The following is a 24004-nucleotide window of genomic DNA, read 5'->3' on the forward strand; positions in this document are numbered from 1 at the left end:
TCCATGAACACAAAATACAGTTGAGCTATTTTACATTTATAATATTTGTGAATCTTGACTGCTAAAATTGATGTTTGAAGTAGCACAAAACCACCATAGTATCGTGAAGTACAATTTTTGTGAACTCGGACTGAAATATAAAATAATTTTATTTTGCACTATGTTGCATTGTGTGCAGTGTATCTGTGTTGTAAATGACATGGCTGTAGTTATTATCAAGGCTCTTCAACGTGTAGTGTTTGGTGCAATTATAAACACATTCTTTCACTGAATAACCACTCTTTGATTTTTTCATCAAGTGTATCTTATAGATAAAAACAACACTTTTATCTGAGGATACATGCATGGAATCCAAATGGTCAGGCAAGATCAGAGAATTAAACACAAAAAAGAAAAGAAAATGAGGATCTTGACGTTTAAATTGATCTTAAATAGAATTCTACCTTTTTTGACTCTTGGTGTTGCAGGGGCTAGATAGAACAGAAGCACTTGTCCTACATTTAACTGTCCCACTGCAGAGGCCCTTGCTTGTACTGACACTGAAAACCAGCACAGAATTAATGTAGTAGATTCTTAATTCCTTTGTAGTTTTTCTTTCTGGCTGAGAAGTAATTCCGCTGCAGTGCCCTCATGGAGCTCATGTTGACAGTACCAATTACGATAACATCATGTCTTCAATGTAATTTCAGCACTACGTTTCACATTGGACTAGATATTCCTTCTATTCATAGTCAAATGGATGCAAAATCTAGTCATTTTTGATTCATTGAAATGATTGCATTAGTAATGGGTTATAATTCAGTCTGATGGCATCTGTATGCCACTGGTATTCTGTCCTAAGCCCTGAGATGCACTTTTCCTCCATCCCAGCTAGCACCTTGCCATTGCTAGCCCTACTTGCCCCCACTGCACGTAACCTCTCCCATGTTATAAAATTCCTAAAGTTGCCTTCCTGATCATAACCAGGAACCTGCCTTTAAGTGCTTACTGTGCAGGGGTAATCCAGGGGCCCTGTGAAAGAAAAGCTGAAATTAAGAACCGTTAGAAGAAGGAAGCCGAATAGATGTACAGATAGACAGCAGCCTGAATGGTATTTAGCTACCACCTCCTGTGCACTATGTGGGATACCATTTAATGATGTAAGGAAGCAAGGAATGAAAATATGCTGTGCAATCCAATAATCCTACTAACAGTGGATTTTTAACTGCTAACTAAGCAATTGTTTGCTCTGTTTTGTTTTAAAAAGGCTTGGCAATACTTGACTACAATTCATTAATTTTCTTTGTTACAGAAAGCTGCATTGCTGCAGAAGTTGTTGCTGCAGTTGACATCAATACTGTTGCTAATGAAGTTTACAAGCACAACTTTCCTAACACCTACCTCTGCCCCAAAACAATTGAAGTAAGTTGCAACCATATATTTTGTGTATCTTTAGACATTAGTCTTTACATGCTTTATTTGTGAGAGATAACAGCCATTTTATAAATGTTTGTTATTTCCACATTGTGAAACATATTTTTTCCATTTTTCTACGTCAGTTGTTGTTTGATATGTAATGATATTAGTAATAAAACAGCACTTAGTATTTTTGATCTTCTATGAGACCTGCTTCTAGGCAAAAACAGTCCAGCCAATCCAAGAGCATCAGTAATGTAGCAAAAACACTTTTTTATTTATATAGCACCTATAGTTTCCTCAATCCATGGCAAAGTGCTTTACAATGAATGAATTACATTTTGAAGTAGAGTTTTGAAGTAAGCGATTGGCTGCCACATTTGTAGGCAAGGTTCCACAAACAATGAATGACCAGATAATCTATTTTTGGTAGCGGTGGATGAGGGATGAGCACTGCTTTTGTAGACAGGGCCTCAGTTTAGCATCTTGTCCGAAAGATGGCACCTCTAGGAACATAGGAATTGCTAGACGAAAAAAGACCAAGGTCCATCTAGTTTGCTTCTATCATCCTGATACTTGCATGATGCAGCAATAATGGAGTTGTTGATTAATCATGGCAATCAATCTCTATCAATTAGCCTACAACAGGCCCAGACATGAGGCGACAAAAATCTGCTAGTGGTGCTCTTCCTCCCAAGTAAATTTACCATATGTCATGTCCCAAATTCCTCATATACAATATCCCAAAATAGTATTTTCTGAAAGAAATTATCTAATTTGCATTTGAACACCAGCTGCTTTCACTGGCTTCCTGTGGCAGCTGTTTCATAAAATTACCTCACTGAAATAATGGTTCTGCAAGTTAGTTTTGAATTTATCGCCCCCCCCCCCACCCCCTTTGGGTTTTGTCCTGATGTAAAGACTTTGCATTTCTCTACATTGAATTTCATCTGCCACCTGTCTTCCCAATTCCCAAGTATATTCAACGCCTCCTGTAGCTTATTCTGTTTAGCTTTGTGGTCTATCTTCATTAGCTTTGTATCATCTGCAAATTTAGCCACTATGTTTGTGATCCTTGTTCCAGATCATTTCTGAAAATGTTAAAAAGTGGTCCCAAAAATGACCCCTGTGGGATCCCACTAGTAACATTCTCCCAGTGACACGTCAGTGTGTGCTGCACTGTCAGCCTAGCTTATGTGTTCAAGTCTGCAGTGGGGTGTGAAGCCATAAGCTTCTGACTTGGTGAGAGTGCTATCAACTAAGTCAATTTGACACTAAGGGGGAGAAATTGGGTTGAGTCGCAAACGGGGCGCCAAGCTCGCCTAGGTGCCAGATTTTGCGCTGCGATCGGAGCAGCAGTGATCGCCGGAAATTCAGCTTGAGCGCCCCAAGAGGGACACGGGGCGAGGCTCGAGGCGCTCCGCGTCCCTCTTAGGGCGCTGAAACTGACTATCACAGCGCAACGTGCCACAGCGCCACATGCTGCGGCACGGCGCGCTGCGGTACTGCAGGCCTTCCTCCCATTCTTAAGGGGGAGGGGCCTGCACCAGCGCGATGAGTGATCGTGAGTGCCGGCAAAAGAGCCCGGCACTGAGGAGAAGTGCCGGGCTCTCGGAAAACGTCTGGCAATGCCGCGGGGGGAGAACAGGAGGCCAGGGATGGAGGTGCTGGCAGGCGGCCGCCGAAAAAAACGGCCGCCCCGCACCTCCACCTTAATTTGCGCCACTGCCACCACAGGTAGGCCCCGTGAAACGGGTGCGATTAGCGAGCGGCGCTACAGAGGCGGTCGCTGCCAAATATCGCGATCGGGGTGGTAGCGAGGCGCTGCGCACACCAATGACGTCATCGGTGGCGGTGCAGCGCAACAGGCTAACGCCGCCATTAGCGCCCCAGCTAAATATCGCGGGAGGCGTGGCCAGTGGCGCTAAAGCCACTGAGTGCCCTCTTTAGGCGCTAACTGGTGGCGCAGCCCACCGAATATCTCCCCCCTAAGTTTCATACCTGCCACTGGCACAATCTTTGGGCCAAAACTGGGCCTGACATTTCTTCCATTCTCTCACTATAATCATGTGGAAGCCCTAACTCCATCACCTTAGTGATGGTTTCACCTACAGTTATTTCTTAGTTGATTCAGCCAGGTGAAGCAGAATACTGTAAAGTACTAATATTTATCGCCCTCAAGAAATGTCCACTTTCTGCAGAGCTAATTAAACTGTCTACATACTGTTAAAAAAAAAAAATCATTGGAATGTATAATATATTCAAAATGCTATACGTGACTGTTAGAAATTGTGTTCACTCATGAAGTTGAATATTATTTACCACCAAAGGTGTAGAGAATGTCTTGTGGACATTTTCCACTCATTTGTTTGATAGCATTAACTATAGAACTTACAACTACTTTCGTAAGTAGAAAGTCCTAGCCAGCAGTTCCTCCCATCAATCTTTCAACCAATAATGGGGTTAGATGAAGAAGGATGGGAGGGGGCTCGTGTGGAACATAAACACCGGCATGAACCTGTTGGGCCGAATGGCCTGTTTCTGGTTAATACTTTGATAAATTGGTAAAATACAATATATTACATAGAGCTCGTTTAACTATGTGTAGTGATGTTGTGAATTAATTCAAGAAGAACTTGTTTAGGATTTTGATACATCTAACAAAAAAGAGGAATTTTGCACTTTATATCTTTTTTAAGCACTTCACTGAAGTTGAAGATCACACCATTGTGATATGGCTTGCATTAACCAATTCAACTTGTGTCATAGAGCTAGTTGTACTTTTCCTTACAGCCAGGAGGTTTATTGTGATCATCAAAGGATACCTTTTGTCTCTGGGTGTTTTACATTTATTATTCATTCAGTTTCTGTCCTGAAGGCACTGATCTACATTGTGGTAAGGTTTGATCAGTGCTGCTCATATATTATCCATCTGCAAGCTTCGGCAGTATTTGACCATGGGACCATTGCAGTTGCGCCCAATTCTTTCTTTGCCCAATGTCCATGTCTAGTATAGGCAACTGTAAAGCAAACGAGCTGGAACCCTGGCTTACTTTTTCTTTCCTTTGTTCAGTCCATGCCAGGACACTGAAGCTAATTGTAAGATTTCTAGTTTTAAAACTGGCTGAAATCGATGAACTCGGCACAGAATGGAAATCGAACTTGGAATGTTATGAGTTACACGTTACCTTTACCAACTGAGTTATTGGAGCTGTTGTAGGCAGGTTTTAAGCTTGGCTGACTGATTTACAGGTAATCTGTTAAAAGTGAAAAACACTAGTTTTTTTTTAAACATTGCTTTTTTCCCCAAAGGTTTCAAATGATATTCTAAAATGTCTTAACTAGAAAACCTCAGCAAGCTGGTTTAAATTGTCCTACCTGCATTGAGATGGAAACATGTTTGCATTCTACAGTATGCCCCCTTCCAATTTAAATTTCTACAAGTGAATCTCCCATGACACCCTAATAGATTTACATAAATTGGGCTCTTGTTTCTCACTGCTAATGCTAGTGACCAATGTGCTTATTCCCAGTGTGTTCAGTGCAGTGTTCTGATATATCTCCCGTGGCATTACTTGTGGGCTCAAGGCTCAGGCCATGTTGGCTGCAGCCTGAGGTTAAGGCTCAGCTGATGCCTGGCATTAGTGGAGCAGTAGAGAATGTTTAATGTTAAGCAGAGCACTAGCTCGAACAGCCAAATGATCCAGCCCAGAGTTAAGAGAGGCATGATTGAAAAGATAAGTTTTGAGGAAGATTTTAAAAGCGGAGACAGAATGAGCAAGGCAGAGGAGTCTAAGGAAGGAGTTCGAAGAGTAGGGTCAAGTAAGGAGGGAGCTAAGGCACAGAGCATAACCACGGATCGCAACGTGAACTAAGTGTACCTCTTTTAGAACCCTAGGATGTAGGCCATCAGGTCCAGGGGATTTGTCGGCTTTTAGTTCCATTAGTTTCTCAAGTACTTTTTCTCTACTGATATTAATTACTTTAAGTTTCTCACTCTCATTAGCCCCTTCGTTCCTCACTAATTTTGGTATACTTTTTGTGTCCTCTACTGTGAAGATAGATGCAAAATATTTGTTTAAAGCCTCTGCCAATTCCTTGTTCCCCGATATAATTTCTCCTGTCTCCGCCTCTAAGGGATCAATGCTTGCTTTTGTTACGCTCTTCCTTTTTACATCTCACCCTCGGTAAGCTCCCCGCTGGAGTGGAGCTAATTTACAGAACAAACGAGAAACTGTTCAACCTACCTCGCCTCCAGTCCAGATCCAAGGTCGTCCCTTCCTCTGTCGTCGAATTACAGTATGCAGACGACGCTTGCGTCTGCGTACACTCGGAGGTCGAACTCCAAACCATCGTTAACACCTTCACCGAAGTGAACGAGAGCATGGGCCTTACACTAAACATCCGTAAGACAAAGGTCCTCTACCAACCTGCCCCCACCACACAGTACTGCCCCCCGATTATCAAAATCCATGACAAGGCCTTGGACAATGTGGACCACTTTCCAGACGTTGGGAGTCTACTGTCAACAAGGGCAGGCATCGATGACGAAGTCCAACACCGCCTTCAGTGTGCCAGTGCAGCCTTCGGTCGCCTGAGGAAGAGTGTTTGAAAACCAGAACCTCAAACCCGGCACCAAGCTCATGGTCTACAGAGCAGTAGTAATACCTGCCCTCCTGTATGCCTCAGGGACATGGACCATGTACAGTAGGCACCTCCAAGCACTGGAGAGGTACCACCAACGATGCCTCCGAGAGATCCTGCAAATCCATTGACAGGATAGGCGCACCAGCGTCAGTGTTCTCGCTCAGGCCAACATCCCCAGCATCGAAGCTTTGACCACGCTCGATCAGCTCCCATGGACGGGTCACATTGTCCGCATGCCCGACACGAGACTCCCAAAACAAGCGCTCTATTCGGAGCTCCGACACGACAAGAGAGCCCCAGGTGGGCAGAGAAAACGCTTCAAGGACACCCTCAAAGCCTCCTTGAAAAAGTGCAACATCCCTACCGACACCTGGGAATCCCTGGCCCAAGACTGTACAAAGTGGAGGAGAAGCATCCGGGAAGGCGCCGAATACCTCGAGTCTCTTCGCTGGGAGCAAGTGGAAGCCAAGCACAAGGCGCACACGTCAACCCAACCACCCCACCCACCCGCCCCTTCAACCACCGTCTGCCCCACCTATGACAGAGACTGTAGGTCCCGCATTGGACTCATCAGTCACCTGAGAACTAATTTTTAATGTGGAAGCAAGTCATCTTCGGTTCCGAGGGACTGCCTAAGAAGAAGACATATTTGTAGAAGCTCTTACAATCTGTTTTTACATTTCTTACTGGTTTACTCTCATTCTATTTTCTCCTTTTTTATCAATTTTTTTGGTCATCCTTTGCTGGTTTCTAAAGCTCTCCCAATCCTCAGGCTTACTGCTATTCTTTGCAACATTATAAGCCTCTTCTTTTAATCTAATACTACCCTTAACTTCTTTAGTTACCTATGGATGGATCACTTTTCCCGTGGAGTTTTTATTTCTCAATGGAATATATATTCATTGAGAATTTTGGAATATTTCTTTAAGTGATTGCCACTGCTTATCTATTGTCATACCTTTTAATCTAATTTCCCAATCTACCTTAGCTAACTTGCCCCTCATACCTACGAAATTGGCTTTGTTTAAGTTTAAGACTCTAGTGTCAGACGTTACAATGTCACTTTTAAACTCAATGTGAAATTCAACATATTATGATCACTCTTTCCTAGAGGATCCTTTACTGTAAGTTTACTATTTAACACTGTCTCATTACACAAAACAAGATCTAAAATAGCCTGTTCCCTGGTTGGTTCCATGACGTATTGTTCTAGGAAACTGTCTTGAATACATTCCATGAACTCGTCCTCCAGACTAGCTTTGCCAATTTGATTTGCCCACTCTATATGCAGATTAAAATCCCCACGATTATTGTATTACCTTTGTTACAAGCTCCTGTTATTTCTTGATTAATTCTCTGTCCAATGGTATAGCTACTATTAGGGGGCCTATATACTACTCCCACCACTGCTTTCTTTCCCTTGTTATTTCTTATCTCCACCCATACTGATTCTACTTCCTGATCTTTGAGCCAAGATCCTTTCTCACTACTGCTTATCTTTCTTACTCTGCTCCTATCTAATGTGGTACTACTTCTGCCTCTAGTACGACTTTCTTCTCTAGTACTATCCAACACACTCAATCTTTTATGCACCTTCTTCCTCTTTTCTACTCCTATATGCTGGTGCCCATCCCCCTGCCAAGCTAGTTTAAACCCTCCCCAACAGCACTAGCAAACCTCCCCGTGGGAATATTGGTCCTGGCTCTGTTGAGGTGTAACCCGTCCGGCTTGTACAGGTGCCATCTTCCCCAGAAACAGTCCCAATGCCTCGGGAATCTAAAGCCCTCCCTCCTGCACCATCTTTCCAGCCATGTATTCATCTGTTCTATCCTCCTATTTCTGTACTCACTAGCACGTGGCACCAGGAGTAAAATCCGGAGATTACTACCTTTTGAGGTCCTGCTTTTTAATCTCTCTCCTAGCTCTCTAAACTCTGCCTGCAGGACCTCATCCCTCTTTCTGCCTATGTCATTGGTACCGATATGGATAACGACCTCTGGCTGTTCACCCTCCCCCCTCAGAGTGTCCTGCAGCCGCTCAGTGACGTCCTTGACCCTGGCACCAGGGAGGCAACATACCATCCTGGAGTCACGTTTGCGGCCGCAGAAACGGCTATCTGCTCCTCTAACTATCGAATCCCCTACCACTATTGCTCTGAAGGTGCAATGAAGGTTCACTAGATTGATTCCTGGGATGAGAGGGCTGTCCTGTGAGGGGAAATTGAGTAGAATGGGCCTATATTCTCTGGAGTTTGGAAGAATAAGAGGTGATCTCATTGAAACATATAAAATTCTTAGAGAACTTGACAGGGTAGTTGCTGAGAGGCTGTTTCCCCTGGCTGTTGAGTCTAGAACTAGGGGTCATAGTCTCAGGATAAGGGGTCGGTCATTTAGAACTGAGATGAGAAGAATTTTCTTCACTGAGAGGGTTGTGAATCTTTGCAATTCTCTACCCCAGAGGGCTGTGGATCCTCAGTCGATGAGTATATTCAAGACTGAGATCGATAGATTTTTGGGCACTAAGGGAATCAAGGGATATGGGGATCAGCGGGAAAGTGGAGTTGAGGTCGAAGATCAGCCATGATCTTATTGAATGGCGGAGCAGGCTCGAGGGGCCATATGGCCTACTCCTGCTCCTATTTCTTATGTTCTTATAGTCCATACCTGCGAGCATTAGTGAATTGTAACTTTTGATGCCCTGCAATACTGATGGAAATCAATTTATGCCATTTGTACAATGGCACTTTCATATGGCATGTGAGTGGAGTTTGGCCTGCTTTTCTAATGCAGGTTAGTTGAAAATTGTGTTTTTTACATTACTTCGGTAAGAACCTTGAAATTGAGTTAGTTTATCTTCAAAATCAGCAGGAACATTCTGTACAATGGTAGTGCATTAGCTAGTAGATCATGTGCTTTTAGTTAGATATAACTAATTTTTTTCGGAATCTTAACTGCCTTCACTGCTCTCTGACCAAATAGTAACAGTTTTCAACAGCTAAAAGTTCTGGCAAGGGCAATTAGTCATGATACTACATTTTCCCAAAGTTCATGGCCTAAAATGATAGGTGTGTACTATATACTGAGACACATTCTACCTAGATATCCTCCTTTTTTATAATTATTTTTTCGAGAATGATGAAGATGGAATACTTCTGAATGGAAAGTGCTTCCCCCTTACACTTTCCAGCCTCTTCAATTGACTTAGAAATCTTGCTTAAAAATTAGAATGCTTGTGTAATGGAAGTAGTAATAGTTCACGCTGAAGTCCACAGTTGCAGACTGTCCCTGCTAAGATTTGGGAACCTTTAACTTAAATCAGAAACAAGAGGGCCAATTTGGCACAAAACTAGAAACTTAAATTAGGTCTGAGGAAAAAAATAGTAAAGTTTAATGCTATTACTCTGGACTTGTGTTTGTTTCCTCAGTTCCCTACCAAAAGGATTTTGAAGATAGGAGCCAGGCATATCCTGGGGAGAGTTGAGAGGCTGTACACATAACTGCATGGAGGGTGTTAAAGAAGGCTATGCCTCTTTTTACTTTTAGAACATTCAGAGATGTGATCTAAAAAGTATATGTCCCAGAGAGAAGTCCGATATATATTTTATGTCACAGGTGCTGACTTGGAGGCCTGTGACCCTTTTGTACTTAGCAAGAATACTATTTCAACAGCACCAGCGCTAGGGTAAACTTAGCCTGTGTCAGAATTGTCTAATGTTCCCTGTTCATGGGTGAATAAACCACTTTTGGCGAATTTTGCTCCATAATAATGAAAAGAGTTAACATGAAGGAGGCAACTGCTTCTCCAACTATGATATTGCAGTTTACCCCAATCTTCTGAAATTACTTTTTTAGGGCTTAGGCTTTTCCTTGCTCAAGCGGCTTCTTGTTAGCTGATAGCTATCTGGCATATTGCATGTAGTGTACTTGCAAGTGGGGAGGAGTTCTGCAGACAACAGACTCACCAGTGAGAAAGTACACTAACCACAAAGCTGCCAGATTCAAACCGTGCAATCCAGCGGCATTATCGGCATACAAACCACATCAGCAAATAGAAACACAGGAGCGTGAGTCATCAGGACTTCAAAACTACAGTTTGTTTGGAAACCAGTGTTCAAGGGATGAGGACTATATACTGGAACTATTTATATTGGAGCTAAGAGGTTATTTAGTAGAGGACTTTGAAGGAGTGAATACGGAAAGACTATTTCCTCTGGGAAATCAATGACAAGAGAGCATCAATTTATAATTGTTACTATGAGGGTGAGCAGAAATTTGTTTGCACAGAGGATTTGGGGCATGGAATGCTTTGGCACAGGCTTTATGTGAGTCATAAATCATTGTGGGAAAAGTGGATAAATATTTGAAGCAAAGAAAGATCCAGGGTTATGGAGAGAGTAGGGCAGTAGGGTTAGTTTTGGGTTGCTGTAGACAAGAGCTGGTATAGCCGTGATATGTCAAATTGCCTCCTTTGCTGTAAACTATTGTTCTAAGCTTTTTAGTCTGTGGTCTTGGCCCTGGTGCATAAACCAAGCTTGATTAATATAAGCAAATTATGGGAACTGTATATGTGGCCCCTGAGGCTCCATGGTGTGTATCTATACATCCGCAAAGACCGAGTTTGGACACCCTGCTGTAATACATAACTTACTTTCCATGCCATTTTATTGATGTCAGCGGTTCAGAATTAACCAACTAAATGCGCAATTGGCTTATAAATGGGGTCAACATTTTTATTAATGATTCAAAAAAGCATAATAATTACAAATAAATACAATTATTCAGTTATTAGAAATGACTGAATTACACACAAAATTACCGCCATCTCCTCACTCAAGGCCTGCCTCAAGTTTTAGAGCAATCCTTAAAACAGATGGCCTGAGCTCCTGCTGGAAACGGGCAGGATGCTCAATGAGCCATGCAAATCAGGGACCTATGACGTAACTAGGGCCCCAATGTTATTTTAGTACTCCAATGTGTAGCATCCCCGAAGTGCAGATCATGCCCACTGCCTGCAAGCAGAAAGTGGCCAAACCAGTGTTGCATAAAGAGGAAAAAGTTAAAGTAATGGTTTGGAGAGGATTTTTTGGCAGCAGGATAAGCATTATTGCACTTCTGAGCCTCCCTAAAAATCCTCCTAGACTTTAACTTACCTGCCTGTCCCTCCCCTCCTCCCCCCCCCCCCAATAGCATTCTGCCAGCATGGCTCCGCAAATCGGCTGCCAGATTTCCCACTTTGCCCCACTCCTAGAACGGCATGCTCGCCGTTTCCATGTAAATTAAAATTGTTTGGACCTATTGCGAGCTACATCGAGCAGGCATTAGGACCAGTCCCCCTCATCGCCTGCCCGATGTACATTCCACTTTAAACTCGCCCCCTTTGATTTTTCCGATACAGAATTTACCCGAAAACTAATCTCTCTGTAGGTAATATAAAAGAGAAATTTGACATTTATTTTGGTAGTGCTCAGATATAACGGATAAAGCTTTGGTTCTGTGTAAAATAGTGTATCGGGGGAGGATGTAGCTGTTAATGTCAGTAATTGGGGGAATAGTAAAATCCATTGGCCGAGATATTGGATATGGTCACGAAATGGGCAGTGTTGAGGCCCGACGATGTTGAGTTGTGCCAGGTCAAAATGGTCGAGGTAGCATGCAAAATTCGTGCTCAGTCCTCATTAGCATGATTGTAGTCTTGATTTCAGCACTAAAACCACTGCTCCTTGGCTTAACGCTCAACAGGTGGGCCAGTAGCGGTCAAGTCTAATTCCCAGTCATAACATAAGAAATAGGAGCAGGAGTAGGCCTTTTGGCCCTTCGAGCCTGCTCTGCCATTCAATAAGATATTCTACCTCCTCTCCACTTTCCCGCACTATCCCCATATCCCTTGATTCCCTTAATATTGTCATGTGTGGCACAGGCTTTATTCAGTACTTAAAGGGGAGGTGCATTGATGCTGCAGCACCTCATTGTCGAGCCACTCACAACTTCAGCTGGAAGAAGACGGCAATGCAAACGTATGGCGGAGCCTCAGCACACGGAGAGAGCCCGCAGATTCTTTGGTTCGGCTCTTGAGGCACTGGTCGTGGCTGTGGAGAGGTGTGTGGCAGGAAGCCCTCGCCACACACCTCTCGAAGGCTCTGGCAGGAGATAGCCGCCTATGTCACGGCCAGCACCGTGGTCCCAAGGTTGGCCATCCAGTGTCGAAAGAAGTTTAATGACCTCACATGGCAGGTCAAGGTGAGTAAAGGCTTTGGTAAATGCCATATCCCACCATCTGCACCATAAGCCTCACCCATTGCTCAATGCACCACATCCCCATTACTCACCTACCAACAATCTCTACCTAGCACTACTCAGACCTCACAATCCTAGCTTCACTTCACCCTCACAATTTTGCCACTGCTGCAACATTCACCCACATCTCGCACCTTGCACACATTGACAGCTATTCAATCATAGCAGGCACATCACCCAAACACATTGCCCCACATTTACACACGCGCATAATTGGAGAGAGCAGCGGCATACAGGTGGGTGGCAAGCTGCCATCCAAGACCTCAGCCAGCTGGAGGAGCGAGTGCTGGAGATCATTGGGCAGCAGAGAATAGTTCCGCTGTGGAATGTGTTACTTTTACACAGGAATGTGACTTAAGAATAAAAAAACTGCAATATTTAAAAAGATATCACGGATGTCAGTTCCTTTGGAACTTTACATCAGATAAATTGTAAGCTTTCAGCAGGAAATCTGTCAGAAAAAAATTAGATAACTCGCAATTTTATTATTCAGCCGTGAGAACACTGATATTAACTCCGAGTGCAGATCTGGGTTCATTTAACAAAAAATGAAATTTTGAGGATAATATTGCTCACCGATGGAAATCCCCCAGTAAGGAGACAGTTAAACAAGTGGTTTGATGGGGCCTTGTTCGATCCTGGGTTTTGGCAGCATTTTCTCTCCCTTTTTGGCTAAATTCTCCCAGTTATTTACAGTTTTTATTTATTGATGAGCGAGTGTTAAAAAAAAAAAATGGAGAATAAGAAAGGAGGTCTATTCTTTTCTTTTTTTTCCTTTCTTTACCTTAATTTCTATTTTCTCTCTTTCAGATCAATGTAATGATGGGAATCCCAATTTAAGTTGCTGATTCCTCGGTGTTTTATCCATTCCAATCGAAATTCAACATTCCAGTCGAACCCGTTTGTTATTCCACAGTGTCGCTTGATGTGTTTTATTCCATTGCATTCTCTTGCGCGTAGAAGTCTGCTCCCTGTGGGCCTGACGACGTTGCAAGTGCCTGCGCAGACTTTTGTTTACTGCGCAGCACCTCCAAGCTTGTTGCGTGACCGCACGCCTGCGCAGCTTAACGGGAACATTGACAATGAGGCACTTTGCCCCATCATGCCTGTGCCGGCTTTCTCAAAGAGCTATTCAATTAGTCCCACTCTCCCCTGCTCTTTCTCCATAGCCTTACAATTTTCTCCCCCTTCAAGTATTTATCCAATTCTCTTTCGAAAGCTATTATTGAATCTGCTTCCACCACCCTTTCAGGCAGTGTAATTCAGATCGTAATAACTTGCTGCATATTTTTTTCCCTCATCTCACCCCTGACTCTTTTGCCAATTACCTTGAATCTGTGTCCTCTGGTTACTGACCCTTCTGCCACTGGAAATAGCTTTGCATTCACTCTATAAAAGCCCTTCATGATTTTGAACATCTCTATTAAATATCCTCTTGGCCTTCTCTGCTCTAATGAGAACAATCCCAGCTTCTCTAGTCTACTACGTAATTGTTGCCCCTCACTTCTGGTACCATTCTAGTAAATCTCCACTGCATGCTTCCTGCTTGGCTATACCTTCCACCACTTGCCCCGCCCAGACCGCGGTGGTGGTGGTGTGGCTCTCCTCACCAGATCACACCTTGGGTCTGTCCCCCCCTACTCCTCTGGCATTTTCTCCTCCTTTGAGCATCTCACCTTTTTCCACCTCTCTCAGCTCTTATTTAAAATTCTTGCACTCTACCGCCCACCCAAGTATGATAATTTTATCACCGAGATATCCTTACTGCTTTCCTCCCTCGGCCTCAGACTTCTCATCCTCAGTGATTTCAACCTCCATCTCAATTCATCATGCTCTCTCTCCTCTGAGTTCACTACCCTCCTATCCTCCCTTAATCTCTTGCTCTTTGTGAACTCCCCAACCCATATTCACGGCCACCCCTTGCCATCTCTCGTGGCCTCGCTACTCCCACTGTGTCAATCGAAGATAAGGCCATCTCTGACCACTTTCTTGTATCGCTCTCCACCCACATGCCCCTTCCCCCACCCGCCCCTACTTCCTTCTGTGTCCACCCCTGGAAAAAAACTCTCTCCCAACTCTCTTACAACTGCACTTATGAAATCCCAACTGTCCAGCCTTTGGCCCTCCATTCACCATGACCTTTCTGCAGCTACCGATCTGCTCAACTACACCCTCACCACCACCTTTGATGCCCTAGCCCCTATTAAAACCATTATTCTCTCTCCCCCTGGTAAGGCCCACATCTTTGCTCCCTCAAGTCCAAGGGACGCAGACTTGAATGGATATGGCGGACAACTGGTTCAGTTATTCACCGTCAGATCTGGCTGGACCACATAAAGCATTATCGGGTCCTACTCTTGTCTGCCAAAACGGCTCACTATTCCAGGATAATTCTGGAATGCAAAGATAACCCCTGGCTACTATCTTCTACTGCTAACCGTCTTTTTAAACCCCTCTCCACTGTCTTCTCCACACTCACCTCCAACAACAAGTGCGAGGAGCACATGGACTTCTTTGTCTCTAAGAAGAGACCATCCATTCAGCTGCCTCTGCCACTTCACTTTCTTCCCCTAGCTCACCAGGCCAAACTTCCTCTAAGCTTCTCCTCTGCCCTAGCCCTGAACTCTCATTTTCTCCAGTTTCTCTCCGATCTCCCCTCCTGACCTCTCAGCGCTCATCTTGTCCATGTGACCCACTTCCTGCTCCCTCGACCCTATTCCCACTAAACTGCTGACCACCCAATTTCCTTTTCTGGCTCCCATGTTAGCTGACATTGTTAATGGTTCTCTCTCCTCCGGTACTGTCCCCTCTCCTTCAGATCTGGCGTCAACACCCCTCTCCTCAAAAAAAACAACCCTTGACCCCTCTGTCCTTGCAAACTACCAACCCATCTCCAACCTCCCTTTCCTCTCCAAAGTTCTTGAACGTGTTGTCGCCTCCCAAATCCGTGCCCATCTTTCCCGGAACTCCATGTTTGAATCCCTCCAATCTGGTTTCGGCCCCTGCCACAGTACCGAAACAGCTCTCATCAAAGTCACAAATTACATCCTTTGTGACTGTGACAATAGTAAACTATCCCTCCTCGTCCTTCATGATTTGTCTGCAGCCTTTGACACGGTTGACCACACCATCCTCCTCCAATGCCTCTCCACCGTCGTCCAGCAGGGTGGGACTGCACTCGCCTGGTTCCATTCTTGGCTATCTAATCATAGCCAGAGAATAACCTGCAATGGATTCTCTTCCCACTCCCTCATCGTTACCTCTGGTGTCCCCCAAGGATCTATCCTTGGCCCCCTCCTATTTCTCATCTATATGCTGCCCCATGGTGACATCATCCAAAAATATGGCGTCTGTTTCCACATGTACGCTGACGACACCCAGCTCTACCTCACCACTGCTTCTCTCGACCCCTCCAAGGTCTCTAAATTGAGACACTGCTTGTCCGACATCCAGTACCAGATGAGCAGAAATTTTTCCTAATTAAATATTGGGAAGACCGAAGCCCTGCCATAAACTCCGGTCCTAGCCACTGACCCCATCCCTCTCCCTAGCATCTGTCTGAGGCTGAACCATACTGCTCGCATATATTCAGGACCTCTCTGGCCACGGGGGATGTGCCAGAGGACTGGAGAACCGCTAATGTAGTACCATTATTCAAGAAGGGTAGTAGGGAAAAACCGGGGAACTACAGGCCAGTGAGCCTAACATCAGTGGTAGGAAAATTATTGGAAAAAATCCTGAGGGACAAAATTTGTCTCCACTTGGAGAGGCAAGGATTAATCAGGGATAGTCAACATGGCTTTGTCAAGGGAAGATCATGTCTGACTAATTTGATTGAATTTTTTGAGGGGGTGACTAGGTGTGTGGATGAGGGTAACGCAGTGGATGTGGTATACATGGATTTCAGTAAGGCCTTCGATAAAGTCCCGCACAGGAGACTGGTCAAGAAGGTAAGAGCCCATGGAATCCAGGGTGCCTTGGCACATTGGATACAAAACTGGCTTAGTGGCAGAAGGCAGAGGGTGATGGTCGAAGGTTGTTTTTGTGACTGGAAGCCTGTGGCCAGTGGGGTACCACAGGGATCGGTGCTGGGTCCCTTGCTGTTTGTGGTCTACATTAATGACTTGGATATGAATGTAAAGGGTATGATCAGTAAGTTCGCGGATGATACAAAAATTGGTAGGGTGGTAAATAGCGAGGAGGGTAGCCTCAGTCTGCAGGACGATATAGATGGGTTGGTCAGATGGGCGGAACAGTGGCAAATGGAATTTAACCCGGAAAAGTGCGAGGTGATGCACTTTGGGGGGACTAACAAGGCAAAGGAATACACAATGAATGGAAAGACCCTAGGCAAGACGGAGGGTCAGAGGGATCTGGGTGTGCAAGTACACAGATCCCTGAAGGCGGTGGAACAGGTGGATAAGGTGGTAAAAAAGGCATATGGGATACTTGCCTTCATTAGCCGAGGCATTGAATATAAGAGCAAGGAGGTTATGATGGAGCTGTATAAAACACTGATTAGGCCACAGCTGGAATACTGTGTGCAGTTCTGGTCGCCACACTACAGGAAGGATGTGATCGCGTTAGAGAGGGTGCAGAGGAGGTTCACCAGGATGTTACCAGGGCTGGAGCGCTTCGGCTATGAAGAGAGACTGGGCAGATTGGGTTTGTTTTCCTTGGAGCAGAGGAGGCTGAGGGGGGACATGATTGAGGTGTACAAAATTATGAGGGGCATAGATAGGATGGATGCTGAGGAGCTTTTTCCCTTAGTAGAGGGGTCAATAACTAGGGGGCATAGATTCAAGGTAAAGGGCGGGAGGTTTAGAGGGGATTTGAGAGAGAACTTTTTCACCCAGAGGGTGGTTGGAGTCTGGAACTCACTGCCTGAAAGGGTTGTGGAGGCAGAAACCCTCACAACATTTAAGAAGCATTTGGATGTGCACTTGAAATGCCATAGCATACAAGGCTACGGGCCAAATGCTGGAATATGGGATTAGATTAGGCAGGGCTTGATGGCCGGCGCGGACACGATGGGCCGAAGGGCCTCTATCCGTGCTGTATTACTCTATGACTCTATGCTCGCAACCTTGGTGTCATATTTGACCCTGAAATAAGCTTCCGACCACATATCCGTGGCATAACTTAAGACCGCCTATTTCCACCTTGGTAACATTGCCTGTCTCCGCCCCTGCTTCAGCTCATCTGCTGCTAAAACCCTCATCCATGCCTTTGTTTTTTTTTAAATTCGTTTATGGGATCTGGGCGACGCTGGCAAGGCCAGCATTTATTGCCCATCCCTAATTGCCCTTGAGAAGATGGTGGTGAGCTGCCATCTTGAACCGCTGCAGTCCATGTGGTGATGGTACTCCCACAGTGCTGTTAGGTAGGGAGTTCCAGGATTTTGACCCAGCGACGATGAAGGATCGGCGATATATTTCCAAGTCAGGATGGTGTGTGACTTGGAGGGGAACTTGGAGGTGGTGGTGTTCCCATGCGCTTGCTGCCCTTGTCCTTCTAGGTGGAAGAGGTCGCGGGTTTGGGAGGTGCTGCCGAAGAAGCCTTGGCGAGTTGCTGCAGTGCATCTTGTAGATGGTACACACTGCAGCCATGGTACGCCGGTGGTGGAGGGAGTGAATGTTTAAGGTGGTGGATGGGGTACCGATCAAGCGGGCTGCTTTGTCCTGGATGGTGTTGAGCTTCTCAAGTGTTGTTGGAGCAGCACTCATCCAGGCAAGTGGCGAGTATTCCATCACACTCCTTACTTGTGCCTTGTAGATGGTGGAAAGGCTTTGGGGAGTCAGGAGGTGAGAAACTCGCCGCAGAATACCTAGTTACCAAGTGACTTACCAACTTTCAGTAATGCTAATCTTTTTAGTTCGTCTTCTCTCTCTATTACTTTTCTGTCTATAAATTCCCTCTGTTTTAGTATAACCTTCACATCATCTACTTCCATTGTGGAGATAGTACCAAAATACTCATTTAATACTTTAGCCATGTCCTCTGCCTTAACATGAATATTTCCCTTTGGGTCCTTAATAGGCCCAACTTTTTCCCTAGCTAACCTCTTACACTTTATATTTTTATAAAATGTTTTAGGGTTCAATTTAATGTTGCCTCCAATCTTTTCTCGTAACCTTTCTTTGCCTCCTGTATTAACTTTTCCAATTCCCCCCTGTCTTCCTGGTTATGGAGGAAGTTGGAGGAAATCCAATCCTGGATGAGCAACCATTTCCTCCAGTTAAACATTGGGAAGACCGAAGCCATTGTTTTTAGCCCCCACCACAAACTTTGTATCCTAGACATGAATTACACCCTCCCCCTTCCCAGAAACTCTGGTTGAAGCCAGCTGTTTGCAATCTCAGCACCCTATTTGATATCCCCTCCATCACGAAGGCTACCTACATCCATCTCCATAACATTTACTGCCCCAGCCCTTACCTCAGTCCATCTTCTGCCGAAACCCTCATCCATGTCTTTGTTAGCTCCAGACTCAACTATCCCAATGCTTCCCTGGCTGACCTCCCATCATCCATAAACCTCAGTTCATGCAAAATTCTGCTGACCGTCTCCGAACCCTTATCAGGTCCTGCTCACTGATCGCACCTGTGCTCGCTGATCTACATTGCATCCCATCCTGCCAACGCCTCCATTTTTTAAATTATCATCCTCGTGTTCAAATCCCTTTGTGACTTTGCCTCTTTGTAATTGTTGCAGCCCAACAACCCTCGCACTCTGTAGACAAGCGCCAGCTTGAAGAATTGGGAGATTTTATTCCAAACAGTCTTTCAAGTAAATGACTGCTTTCTTGACTATTTTTATGATTCAACTGCTAATTAGAAACTAATCAATATGTAGATATGATGGAGAGTAAAGAAATGTGAGGGTTAATTAGTTACATGATACACAGGTGGAAAAAATGCTTTTACATTTTGTGATAGCATCTTTAAGGAACAAAATGAGCATTGGCCTGCTTTACCCAGTCTAGGACATTTAGCGACGGGCAAGTGACGATGATGTGATTGGTCCAATAAGTGGTAAAATGCATTCCAGTGCCAATTTCTGGTTGCCACATTTCACTTCTCCATTTCATTTCTTGTGATGCTTCTTATGAAACCATGTATGTGTAACACAGTGAAAGGGAGTTTACTGTAATATATAATGCTGATCAGTGACATCTGTCTGTTGGTTTTGGTGTTTAGTGACTCTTCAGTCTTCCCCCTTGAACCCTGTAGCTGTGGCTTGTGTCATAAAAATAAAAGCAGATTTTAAATTAATTTTGCAAAGGTTGACATCCCAGCTTGAACATATTTACAGAGAATAGTTTTACATTTTTGAGCATGTTGTCATAATTGAGTCCCCTTTTGACTAGCTTTAAGACTTTTATGGAAATTCTAGTCTTTTTTTGGACAAGAACCATGAGCAGCTGCAGTTACTCATATTTTTCAGTAAGTTATACCCATGCCTTGTGCTATAACTGCATTGTGTATTATCACCTGGTGTATGTCATCGAAGTGTTACGTTTTTGGAATTGTTACACAAATCTCTTCGCTATATAAATGCAAGTTGTTGTTGCTGTAATATTTGCATTCTTTCTCATTAACATAAATTTTAGTCAGATTGACCATTTAGGTTTAATTCTACAGCAGAGAGTAGATTTTCCGCTCGGTTCAGCCCTTTTGGTGTATGTAAAGTGGGCATAACCAATCACAAGAATGGCAAAGATCTGTTACCCTGGATTTATGCACATATATTATTGCAATATCTCCAACCTCCATTTCCTCTCAAGTCCTTGAACGTGCTGTCGCTTAACAAATGTGTGCCCATCTTTCCCACAATTCTATTTGAATCTCTCCAATTAGGTTTTTGCGCTTGCCATAACACTGAGACAACATTGCTGATTAAAGAGGAGAGTAACACGATAGTAAGGAAGGATATTAGCTCTGATGATGTGGATTCTGTATGCGTAGAGCTGAGAAATACCATGGGGCAGAAAACATTAGTGGGAGTTGTATACAGACCCCCAAACAGTAATGCTGAGGTTGGGGATGGCATTAAACGGGAAATTAGAGACACGTGCAATAAGGGCACAGCAGTTATCATGGGTGACTTTAATCTACATATAGATTGGGCTAACCAAATTAGTAACAATACTGTGGAAGAGGAATTTCTAGAGTGTATACGGGATGGTTTCCTGGACCAATATGTCGAGGAACCAACTAGAGATCAGGCCATCTTAGACTGGGTATTATGTAATCACAGAATCACAGAAACCCCACAGTGCAGATAGAGGCCATTTCGGCCCATCGAGCCTGCACCGACACATATCCCACCCGATCCCCGTAACCCCTGCACCAACACATATCCCACCCTATCCCCGTAACCCCACGTATTTAATCCCCCGAACACTAAGGGTCAATTTATCATAGCCAATCAACCTAACCTGCACATCTTTGGACTGTGGGAGGAAACCGGAGCACCCGGAGGAAACCCACGCAAACACGGGGAGAATGTCTGTGTGGTGTTTGCACAGTCACCCGAGGCCGGATTCGAACCCGGGTCCCTGGCGCTGTGAGACAACAGTGCTGAGAAAGGATTGATTAGCAATCTTGTTGTGTGAGGGCACTTGGGGAAGAGCAATCATAATATGATAGAATTTTTCATTAAGATGGTGAGTGAAATAGTTGACACAGACTAGGGTCCTGAATTTAAATAAAGGAAACTACAATGGTATGAGGCGTGAGTTGGCTAGGATGGATTGGGGAACGTTACTTAAAGGGTTGACGGTGGATAGGCAATGGCAAACATTTAAAGATCGTATGGATGAACTACAGAATTTGTTCATCCCTATCTGGCATAAAAAATAAAACAAGGTGGCGCAACTGTGGCTAACGAGGGAAATTAGGGATAGCATAAGATCCAAGGAGAGGACATATAAATTGGCCAGAAAAAGCAGCAAACCTGAGGATTGGGAGCAGTTTAGGATTCAGCAAAGGAGGACAAAGGGATTAATTAAGAGGGGGAAAATAGAATATGAGAGTATGCTTTCAGGGAACATAAAAACTGACTGTAAAAGCTTCTATAGATACGTGAAGAGAAAAAGATTGGTGAAGTCAAGTGTAGGTTCCTTGCAGTCAGAATCAGAGGAATTTATAATGGGGAACAAAGAAATGGCTGAACAATTAAACACATACTTTGGTTCTGTCTTCACAAAGGAGGACACAAATAATCTCCCAGAGATGTCGGGGAACATAGGGCCTAATGAGAGGGAGGAACTGAATGAAATCCGTATTTGTAGGGAAATGGTGTTAGGGAATTTGACGGGATTGAAGGCCGATAAATCCCCAGGGCCTGATAATCTACATCCTAGGGTACTTAAGGAAGTGGCCCTAGAAACAGTAGATGCATTGCTGGTCATCTTCCAAAATTCTATAGACTCTGGCACAGTTCCCATGGATTGGAGGGTAACTAATGAAACCCCACTATTTAAAAAAGGTGGTAAGAGAAAACAGGGAATTATAGACTGGTAAGCCTGACATCGGTAGTGGGGAAAATGCTAGAGTCCATTATAAAAGATGTAATAGTGGAGCACTTGGAAAACAGTGACCGGATCAGACAAAGTCAACATGGATTTACAAAAGGTAAATTGTGCTTGACTAATCTACTGGAATTTTTTGAGGATGTAACTGGGAGAACCAGTGGATGTGGTGTATTTGGACTTTCAGAAGGCTTTCGATAAGGTCCCGCATAAGAGATTAGCGTGCAAAGTTAAAGCACATGGGATTTGGGGTAAGGTACTGACTTGGATAGAGAACTGGTTGGCAGACAGGAAGCAAAGAGTTGGAATAAATGGGTATTTTTCCGAGTGGCAGGCAGTGACTAGTGGGGTACCGCAGGGATCGGTGCTAGGACCCCAGCTATTCACAATATATGTTAATGATCTAGACAAGGGAACTAGATGTAATATCTCCAAGTTTGCAGATGAGACAAAGCTGGGTGGGCGTCTGTGCTGTGAGGAGGATGCAGAGAAACTCCAGTATGATTTGGACAGGTTGGGTGATTGGGCAGATGCAGTATAATGTGGATAAATGCGAGGTTATCCACTGGTGGCAAAAGCAGGAAGGCAGATTATTATCTGAACGGCAATAGATTGGGAGAAGGGGAAGTGCAACGAGACCTGGGTGTCCTTGTGCACCAGTCGCTGAAGGTAAGCATGCAGGTGCAGCAGGCGGTTAAGGCAAATGGTATGTTGGTCTTCATAGCGAGAGGATTCGAGTACAGGAGCAAGGATGTCTTGCTGCAGTTGTACGGGGCCTTGGTGAGACCACACCTTGAGTATTGTGTGCAGTTTTGGTCGCCTTATCTGAGGAAGGATGTTCTTGCCATGGAGGGAGTGCAGCGAAGATTCACCAGACTGATACCTGGGATGGCAGGAATGACGTTTGAGGAGAGATTGGGTCGATTGGGCTTATATTTGCTGGAGTTTAGAAGAATGAGAGGGGATCTCCTTGAAACTTATAAAATTCTGACAGGACTAGACAGACTAGATGCAGGAAGGATGTTCCCGATGGCGGGGGAGTCCAGAACCAGGGGTCACAGTCTAAGGATAAGGGTTAAGCCATTTAGGACAGAGATGAGGAGGAATCTCTTCACCGAGAGAGTGGTGAACCTGTGGAATTCTCTACCACAGAAGGCAGTTGAGTTCAATTCATTAAATATACTCTAGAAGGAGTTAGATATATTTCTTAAGGCTAAAGGGATCAAGGGATATGGGGCGAAAGCAGGGACAGGGTACTGAATTTGGATGACCAGCCATGATCTCATTAAATGGCGGAGCAGGCTCGAGGGGCCGAATGGCCTACTCCTGCTCCTATCTTTATGTTAACCCTGATCAAAGTCACAAGTGACCCCCCTTTACAACAGTGATATTCTTTCTTATCTTTCTTGATCTTTCTGCAGCCTTTGAAATGGTCGACCACACCGTCCTCAACCAGTGCCTCCTTAGTTGTGCAGCTGAGTGAGACTGCCCTCACTGATTCCACTCTTATCCATTAAATCATAGCTAGAACATCTCCAGCTTGGGTTCTCTTCCTACCCCCCGCACTATTACCTCTGCAGTCCCCCAAAGATCCTTGGCCACTACCTCTTAATCATCATGCGGTGCCCAAAATTGAATGCAGGACTCTAGAGGTGTGACCAAGACTCTGTACAACTGAAGTATTACTTCTTCCCCTTTGTATTCTAGCCCTCTTGAGGTAAAGGCCAACATTACATTAGCCTTTTTGTTTACTTATTGTACTTGTGCACAAGCTTTTAGCGATATGTGTATCTGGACATCTAAATCCTTTTGCTCCTCCACAGTTCCTAGTCTCTCAATTAATAAAATATTTTGATCTGATCTTCTTAAATCTAAAAAGACTTGCATTTATATAGCGACTTTCACGACCTCAGGATATTCAAAAGTGCTTTATAACAAAGTACTTTTTGAAGTGTAGTCACTGTTGTAATGTAGTTGTAGTGGCCTCACACTTCCCCACTTTGAACTCATCTGCCACAGTTTTGCTCACTCACTTAATCTGTTTGAAATTTCCTCCTTCCAACTACATACTTCACTGTGCCTCCTAATTTAGTGTCATCTGAAAACTTGGATATACAACTCTCTCTTCCTTCAT

At 44.3% G+C, this 24004-nt stretch overlaps 1 protein-coding gene across 6 annotated transcripts in view; it reads left to right on the forward strand.

Annotated features, from left to right (window-relative positions):
- trdmt1 (tRNA aspartic acid methyltransferase 1) overlaps positions 1-24004 on the forward strand; it is a 105038-nt gene that overhangs the window by 23295 nt on the left and 57739 nt on the right. For 4 of the 6 annotated variants that reach the window (XM_085987868.1, XM_085987871.1, XM_085987867.1 and 1 more), the window contains exon 2: positions 1292-1401. In XM_085987868.1, the coding sequence (XP_085843994.1) occupies positions 1292-1401 (110 nt within the window). Of the gene's footprint in view, positions 1-1291; positions 1402-18008; positions 19125-24004 lie in introns of those variants that run through there. The other 2 variants (XM_085987869.1, XM_085987870.1) reach the window with 2 other exon arrangements.

The sequence above is a fragment of the Somniosus microcephalus genome, chromosome 5 (genome assembly GCF_052327205.1).
Source record: "Somniosus microcephalus isolate GS21.2 chromosome 5, FLI_Smic_1.0, whole genome shotgun sequence".
NCBI classification, from domain to species: domain Eukaryota; kingdom Metazoa; phylum Chordata; class Chondrichthyes; order Squaliformes; family Somniosidae; genus Somniosus; species Somniosus microcephalus.